The 9,082-nt window shown below is 33.0% G+C and overlaps 1 protein-coding gene across 1 annotated transcript; it reads left to right on the forward strand.

Moving 5' to 3' along the window:
• The first annotated feature begins 1,259 nt into the window (after positions 1–1,259).
• LOC116776102 (glucose-6-phosphatase catalytic subunit 1) lies at positions 1,260–5,731 on the forward strand. Its single transcript, XM_061525374.1, has 7 exons — positions 1,260–1,444; positions 1,913–2,077; positions 2,470–2,655; positions 3,569–3,696; positions 3,945–4,135; positions 4,420–4,541; positions 5,422–5,731. The coding sequence occupies exons 1-7, from the start codon at positions 1,392–1,394 to the stop codon at positions 5,642–5,644; spliced, it is 1,068 nt and encodes a 355-aa protein (XP_061381358.1). The 5' UTR covers positions 1,260–1,391; the 3' UTR covers positions 5,645–5,731.
• Positions 5,732–9,082: the final 3,351 nt, after the last annotated feature.

Here is a 9,082-nt window from a genome sequence, read left to right on the forward strand (position 1 = left end):
GGTTTCAAAAGTTATCTCAAGATTAATCCGAGGATATATCTCGTGTGCGTTATCATCGGATCGTTGAATCAAGATTAAATTTGTTGAAATTCAGCCGAGTATCTAGAGTGTACAGTGCACGCAACAAGTAACAAAATATCATTCATTATATTTGAAATAGAGAATATAAAATACCTACCTATAATTTACCTACGTATTTAATGACAGGTTTTCACGAAGTCTATTTGAATCCTGGTTTTCTAGTTGGAAGGTAAGCTCAATTATAAATCTTAAGTCTTCTTAAAAATTGTCGTACATAAGGCTTACTATTTTAAGATTTAAGTTTTTCATTCAATTGTATAGAAGTATTAACGTAGTTAATTATATGAGAATGTGGAAAGGCTTCGTCTCTAGTAGTGTTATATGAATAGTCTAAATATTAACAATATCGCATGCTAAAATATTCTTATATAATAAATATATATATGCGTGTGTATCCGACAAAGTTTGACAATTTTAAAGTGCGGCAAATTTTGATAGTAAACTTCTATGAACAGAAAAGAGTCGATTAATTTTCAGTTTATAGACGTAATGAAAACAGATCAAAACCTTTGTAGCCCACCGTATCTTTACCATAGTATAATACTCAATTATTAAAACAATAATACTCGCTCACGGCCTCCCGGGACCAGCGCCATCTATCCGACGCTTATAGCAGTTAAGCGAAGGATATTTTGGAAATTAATTTTCGAGGTGAGATTTATTTTTATATTTAATTTATTTTCTCGATGTGTTTTGAAAGTTAGTTTTTACATCGTGAATAGCTGGAATTATTATAATTAATGATGTAGCTCCGCTGTGTGAACACCTGTGAATGTTTTTGAGATTAAGATTTTTCATACTATTTTCTTTCAACACAAACCTATATGATTTCTTATTAAAAATATTCGGTTGATATATAAAAGGTTTAATCATTTAGTATTGAGGTGAAATATACAATTTTATTAATATTATCGATACTAATGCCATCTATTAGCTAATAATTTTAAAGACAACTCCTCAACCAAAGATGGCTCTGCTTATCCTTGTCATTAATGCGAGTTGAATTATCTGAACTAGGTGTCTCTGTAGGCGAAGAAAACCATTTTTTTAAAATTATAATTAAAATTAAACTTTAATGATAAAATAATTAAATGTATTACTATAAAAATGAATTTGATTCATTAGTTGCTTGTGAAATTAAAATCTAAATCGATTGAAGGCATATGCAATATGTATGTCATTTTGACAAAGTCAATTTAAACAATCCGCTGTGATGATGGATTCGCAAAATTTTAAATGATTGATACATTAAATAATAACACGAAATGATTGTGTTGTAATGTGATGTTATAATTGAATAAAAAATCATCATGGAACAGGTCTACGCGCTCGGAGTATCTTGCATCGAGTTTGTGCAATACTGGTACCTCATATACTATATTTTATAAATTTTCATGTCCTTTGTTTAAATAATAATAACTCCATATTTAATTCTTACGAGGAATCGTTTACTATAATATAATCATTGTTTGGTTTTTCGTAAAATCATCAATTCATATCAGAATATATCGTGTCTACAGGTTTACCAAATTTCCAATTAGTCATTCAACAAAATTGTTTCACTAATTTCTTATTCGACATATGAAAAAACTTATTGCCAATTTTAAGATATTCTAGCTGGATTGGTTACTGATATTTAAAAACATAGCAATATTGATTATAATACATTGAAACAATAATAATGACATGTGTTAAGTTCGGGATGTCTATTTTAAATAGTAATTGTAACGAGATTCTTTAAATTATTCCCTCCATTTAGTTTCACACACAAACATAATCTATTGTAAAACATAACATACATTTTGTTATTAGTTTGTACGATTTACCTTAGGTTCGAGGACTGGTCGTGGTACTTTGAGCTTGTGAACCATCTCTCCAATCCTCATAACATGCTGGAAATACTATTTCCGTTGATATCTATCTTTGATTCCGTGTTTGCGTCACAATTACTGCTAGTTATGGCTGTTGGCGGTTGGGTGAATTCCATTACCAAGTGGTAAGTGTTATGCCTCAAATCTATTTTGAATTTTATATTTTATATATATATAACTATTGTAACACAATTATAATAAGATAATACAATAAATAAGAATTTTTGTATGAGCGTTAGGTATTAGTTAGGTAAGTGATTTAAACATGTTTTGGTTCAAGGCCCGTTTGAAGATTAATAAATTTTACATGCTTATTTATTTGAATGATAAAGTTCTGATTGGTCCTGCAATTAGTATGTATGTTTGTATGTCTACTATTATGTTAGAAATAATATTTTAAGTTTTAGTGCACATTTTAGACTACAATGTACAAGATTTTTGAAAGGTAGTGTTTTTTTAGTTAATAATTATTTCTTCTTAGTTCCTATATGTACATATGTAGAGTGCATTATTGTAGGATTCTTCTAGAAGATCGGCCGTTCTGGTGGGTGAGAGAGACAACATTCTATACCTCTCCCCCTCAGCTGTATCAGACGGATCAGACCTGTGAGACAGGTCCGGGGAGTCCTTCCGGACATTCCTGTGCAGCTGCCGAGGTCCTCATACTAATCATTATGTGGGGACAGCACATATTCAATGACAGGTCGGTTGAAAATTTGACCTTGTGGTACAATTTTTGTATCCAAAGTAAATATTAGGCTAATTTTTGTGTATTTTATATGTGGGAGTAGAGTCCAAGCCATGGTTTTTTAAAAAGAGAGACGTCATCAATGATTTTATTCTTGAATGTCATCTCAGACTCTTGAAGGTAACCTCGTAGATGGTTTGACGAACCCCTTACTGCGAAGACGTCCGATCCCTGCAACGGCTCGAGCGAGACTAACCGTAATCTGTACACTCGCCTCTATTTATACCAACGCAGGTGGTTATGCGGCTGACATCTGATAATCTCAACTACCCGCAATTATTAATTATTCAAATAATAAGAGTTGCGCCGATATAGTATTCAATAAAATTATTTTTAACTAGTAATTCGTGTGTTGTGCTTGTATCAAGTCCACTCACAGAATTTAGCCACCTCATCCAATAGAACTTGACAGTGTTTGGGGTTACGTGTCAGTATTGCGAGATCGTCAGCGACGGCTAAGATGGATTGTGTGTATTTGTTATTGAACTTGAACCGATACCCCCATTTTTTCTTATTGCTGATAAGTTTATCTACTGGGATATTAATTACAATATTAAATACTATTGGAGACAAACGCCAGCCATGAAATAGTCCTACATTGTTACTTAAAGTTTTTGAATGGCCTTCTTTAGTTGTTATAGAAAACTTTAATTTTGAGTAATACGACGCGATCATATCACTAACTAGGGGCGGAAAGTTGTGCCATTTTAGGCCGAATAGCATTAATTCATGTTGTATCGACCCGAACGCGTTGCCTAAGACTGTCCAACAAACTGTAAATGGCCTCTCGCTTTTCCTACCATCACTATCCATCATTCACATACATGTATATATAAATATATATAGGATGTTTCTTGTATATCTGCAGGAAATGGTCACCGTGGTGGAAACATGCTGTATATCCATTCTTCGCTATATCTATAATATCAGTGATGCTGGCTCGTCTCTATATAGCTACACATTTTCCACACCAATGTCTGTTGGGTGCTATGATCGGTAAGAACATACATACATACATATTATATAATTAATATAAAAGATTTTCCATATAATACTCGGAAACGAATAAAACATTTGGTTCTCAGTATTCCAGAAGTTTCAGGTCCTAAATTTTTCACCCAATATAATCTATAATATGAATTAAAATATTGAATCCCTTTATAAAGATAATAATTTGTCCTTAGGCATACAATTTCTACTATTTGCTTAGAACGAACTAATTATCTCATATAAATTTGTTCCAGGTGTATTTCTAGCTCCAGCGCTATGTATCTATGTATCTGATCCGTTCATCTGGAGATACGGCTCATCCACACCTGTCCAGAACACGGTTGTTAAGCATGTGATCGTTTCAGTTGTGATGGGATCTATCGGTTTAGGGATGTACTGGGCGATGAAATTTTTTGGGATAGACCCGCATTACACTGTACAATTGGTAGGTAGTTTTAAGCTAGACCATTTTTGATGATACTCCGAAATACAATTGATGGATATCGATAGATTTTCTATACATAAAAGCCTCTTCAGTCAGACACTATACATCTAGATAAACTTTTGGTTCAGACTTTATCAAATAAATATGCAAATTAAATAAATCCCAGTACAGACAATGCCTTATATATATATTTATATATATATATAAATATATATATAAGGCATATATATTTATATATATATATATATATATGTATATATATATATTTATTTATATTGTTCCAGGCTTTCCGTTGGTGTAATTCTCCATCATCGATAGCAGTGTCCACCACACCCTTGTATTCCTTAGTTCACACAACAGCAGCTATGCTCAGCTGGTCGCTCTGTGTCACCCCCGCTGTGGACAGGTAGAGTATATAAGGCGGCACACACATCCACAAATAGCTGGTTGATAGCAAAATATTACTAGCAGTTTAGGGATAATATTGAAATATTTCTCAATGAGAGAGCTTAAACTTTACTGAGCAATGTGTATGTCTTGTACTGTGCTGGGTTGGTGCTGTGCTAAATTTTTTCAGTTCACTGTCTTGAGTTGTGATCGGTTCAGCCATGTGAATGGTTTGACAATATTATCGCTAAATATCGAATGGTTGGATTCAAAGAGGGTTTTCAATATTATTGCACATTAAATAATGTGCACAATTATTGTAGATGTAAGGGCCGCCTGACTAGCATAAGTTTGGCCATAGGAGTCAGAAGCGTGCCAGGATTGAATGATGGCTGACTTTGACAATGTGTCAAAGTACGGGTGTGCGTGTGTTAGTTATTTAAAACTGTTTAGGAATCCGTTTAGAATGAATTATGTATTGATAAAATCAAATTATATGTAAAATTCATGTTTAATTTCATCATCATCATCATCATCATCATCATCAGCCTATCGGAGCCCACGGCTGAGCAAAGGCCTCTTCTCACATGGAGAAGGTTAGAGCATTAATCACCACGCTTGCTCAAAGCGGATTGACGGTTTCAATCTTATAATTTTGAAATTATGAGTTCAGGTTTCCTCACGACGTTTTCCTTCACCGTCCGTCAGTGGTGTCTAAATACTCTTAGAAAGTACATATGACTCGGAAAAGATCACATTGGTGCTTGCCAGGTTTCAAACCCGCGCCCTCATGCATGAGAGGCGGTCCTTCAACCTCCAGGCCACCAAGACTTTAATTTCATATACACGATATAGTAAAAAAGATATACTAATAAAACAATAATTTTATTCAATTCCAGATACCGTCACAACACTACGAACAGGTCGCTGCTGATATCGATATTCGCGACCGGTTTATCGATTTTCGGCTTCAAACAACTGGAGTTGAACATCACTAGGGCCAACGCGTTCTTCTTCTACATGTCACATTTCATATTGAACACAGTCAAGCCGGCCATTTTCTTAGTGTTGATACCGTCTCTATCAATGTGGCCTTACTCTAGCAAAGAGAAAATTAATTAGTTCGTATATTAAGATTTAATATGCTGTATTTATTTATCACCCTGTGATACTAGCGGGTATGCACAAGACACCAAATAAACTAATCTATTCAGTGTGTTTCATTTGTCCTCCATTTTGTTGTTAGGTTAATGATGGTTATATAATGTAAGATTTTTTTTTTCTTAACAATGTTTTGAATAATTTTTTTTATGACGAATATTTTATTTTTTTAATTTTAAGGTTATTGTGTTGTGATTGATGGTAGCTAAAACATTGGCGTTTAAATTAAATCTATACTATAAACATCATATAGGCTGTTTTGCCAGGATTTTAGAATTTAGCTAGTTTATTTTCAAAATGATATAGGACGTATGTGTATAAGCAATGACGTCCTGAATGTGTTGCAACTTCGAACATGAATTCTTCTAAACATTACAAACAAAAGATGAGTACTTTTTGACTATTTATTAAAACTTCTAGATATCCGTCTCGCTCCAAAAATATCTTTTACAGAATATAGGTTTCATATGTTCCTTCTTATTAATCTGTGGTCCGTCCCCTGGCAGAATGCACCTGTCAGTCGTCTTTTGAATGTCGTTGCTGTCAATGTCATTTGATTTCTTTGTATTTAATATCTCATATTTATCGTGTAAATGGCCGCTAGATGTTTTTGTTTCTACGTGTTGGTCTACATTACACCCAAATAGTTTACTTCGGATACTGCTCCGCCTAGATTTTTCTCTTATCTGACTTTTCTTGCTCTCTGTATTTTCGTTTCCGTCCTTCGTATCTGTAATAATTATCTTTTCGCGAGTCGTTTTTCCTTGAAAAATTTTTTCCATCGGCACACAGAACAACAGCTTGGCACACATTTTAATTCTTAATATTATATTTAATAGTGTATTCCATGAGCACCTTTTTTCGTCTTCAAATTCATTTTTATTATGCATTTATTTTCTTGTCAATTTGACGGCATTAAATATTTTTAATTCTTGACAAAGAGTGACCTGTTTTGATTGCTATTAATTCACAGTAACATTAATAATATAATAAAGCGAAAAAAATATATAGACAATTAGCTATCAGACCTGATAGCAGATAATTATTGAAAACAAATAACTATTTGAACACGTTTTAATAAACATGAGTAACGGTCACTAATAATAAAAAGAGAAATCTGCAAAATGCTCTTCATTCATATAAAAATAAAATGATGTTTTTTTAAGTGTATTGTTTTTAAAATGGATGCAAAGGGCTCACAGTCAAATTCATCTTGTCGATAAGGTACACTAGGGAGAAAAAAAGAAATTGTTCAAATGCGTAGTGTTGTTACACGTTATCGATTATACTAATCAATTTACTTTCTGTGTTTGACCTATAGTCAACATAGTTCTTGTACAATTGTTTTAAGATCTTTTTACTTCCTATAGGTATAAATCTTTTTGCTTTTTACCCGAAACACTTTTTCATTTCTATTTTCCAATAGAAAGTAATCAATTTTAAGAGATTTGTTTAAGGTGTAGTTATAATCTATTTTTATCAAATAAATACTCTTAGAAGATTGCCTACTCTTGTCATAATAGAAACCTCTTGAGAAAATACCGACCAAAAACTACGTTGAACCATGTCTTGAGTACTTTTTATGCTATGGCTTCATTCTCATTGGAATCGTGGAATATGCTGTCAATGTCAACGTTTTTATTTGTTAAACGAATTATAATCTTGAGTACTGTGTGTAGGAAACGCGGAGGAGTTTGTCGAATTGAATTTATTCGTTTATTAATTTATTTGTTATTAATGTCTAAAAGTTATTCCTTAGAGTTACAACTTTTCGTGTCAATAATATTCAAGTTACTAATTTCTAAATTTGCAAAATACTTCACTCATAGATTACATTCACACACTCTGGTAACTTATATAAAATACGTAAGAATATAACCAGCGTCTATGAATAGCGTTTCTGAAGTAACATAATGCCTTCGACATCATAAAAACCTGGTTTTTTGAGGTATCTGTGCAAAAATTGCTTACTGATGATTAATTTATCCAAGTGTATGACATTTGTATGACATTGCCATAGTTTCCATCCAAGTAGAAGGATAATGAACAAAACCGATCTTATATCGAGCGGGAAGGCAGAGAGATGTCATCTGCCCCAACAGTCTTAACATATGAAATACAAACGTCGCCCCTTGCGAGAGGGCTAGTCCATAAATGCAAATTTACTCGATGAGCTATGGAACTTTACAGTAATAGCAGTAGCTTTGGCAAACAAAGTTCTGGATAGAGTCATTAACTGGAGATCTAAAATTTGACGAGTATCTTGGTAGTCTTGACCGTGCAACTTCGTTAAATTTAGGAAAAAAGTGATTTTAGTCTGTTCTAAATGAGGTTTATGTTTGATTGAGGTGATGGATGACCCAAGGTAAAGGTGTGTTTGTGCCGAGAACTGAGTGGTATGATTTTGCATAAACGTCTCATGTAACTAACGTTGCACCTCAAGGTACCCCCTATCTTTCTAGAAGACCTCTCGGGGATCCTTCTTCGTCCTATATTCGTGGAAATAACATGAAGAAAAAATTATTACACAAAGAAAAGGACGTTGATAAAAGACGTTAAAGCGACAGAAAAGTCAACTCTTAGAACAAAAATCGTAAAAAGTAAAAAAAAAATAAAGATATATGTCGGAGTAGTAAGCACTTGTCGTGTTTTTAAAAGAGTGACGTCAGCATAACTGACGTCACCAATGACTTTATACTTGACTGTCACCAGGCGCTGAGGTGTTTAAGGTAACCTCATGGACGGTTTGTCGAATCCCTTACTTCGAAGAGGTCCGTACCCTGCAACGGCTCGAGCAAGACTCTCCTTAATCAGTACTCTCGCCTCTATTTATACCAACGCAGGTGGTTATGCGGGTGATACCTGATAATTACAACTACCCCCAATTATTAGTTATTCAAATAATAAGAATTACGGAGATTTATATTTTTTAAAAACAAACTTATTTGTCATAAGTCTCATAAATCATTTTCGAGTTATATTTTAATATCGGTATCTTGTTTCAGCTGATTATTTTTTGCATACCGGTGAATATTAAAACTATAAGGTATTTTTAAACTATGATAATAAACAAACCTCTCTCACAATATTCATTTAAAGTAAATCCAAAAAAAAGACAGATTCATAATTTTAATATTATTAAACCATTTCTTTATTATAATAAGAATTATTTGCCATTTAATAAATAAATTAAATGTTTCAAAATGCTGTTGTGGTATATGTTGCTGGTAGTAATAAATCATTAACAGTACACATCTTCGCTAACGGATTCCTAAAACTCAAGGTCAAATCCTATATATTACAGATTATCAATTTTCATTAAGTATTTTATTAAACAGATAATAAAAACCGTATCGCCAGAAACGAAATTGACTCTCAAGTGTTTCACAGTAGGTATAT

This window comes from Danaus plexippus, chromosome 28 (genome assembly GCF_018135715.1).
Source record: "Danaus plexippus chromosome 28, MEX_DaPlex, whole genome shotgun sequence".
NCBI classification, from domain to species: domain Eukaryota; kingdom Metazoa; phylum Arthropoda; class Insecta; order Lepidoptera; family Nymphalidae; genus Danaus; species Danaus plexippus.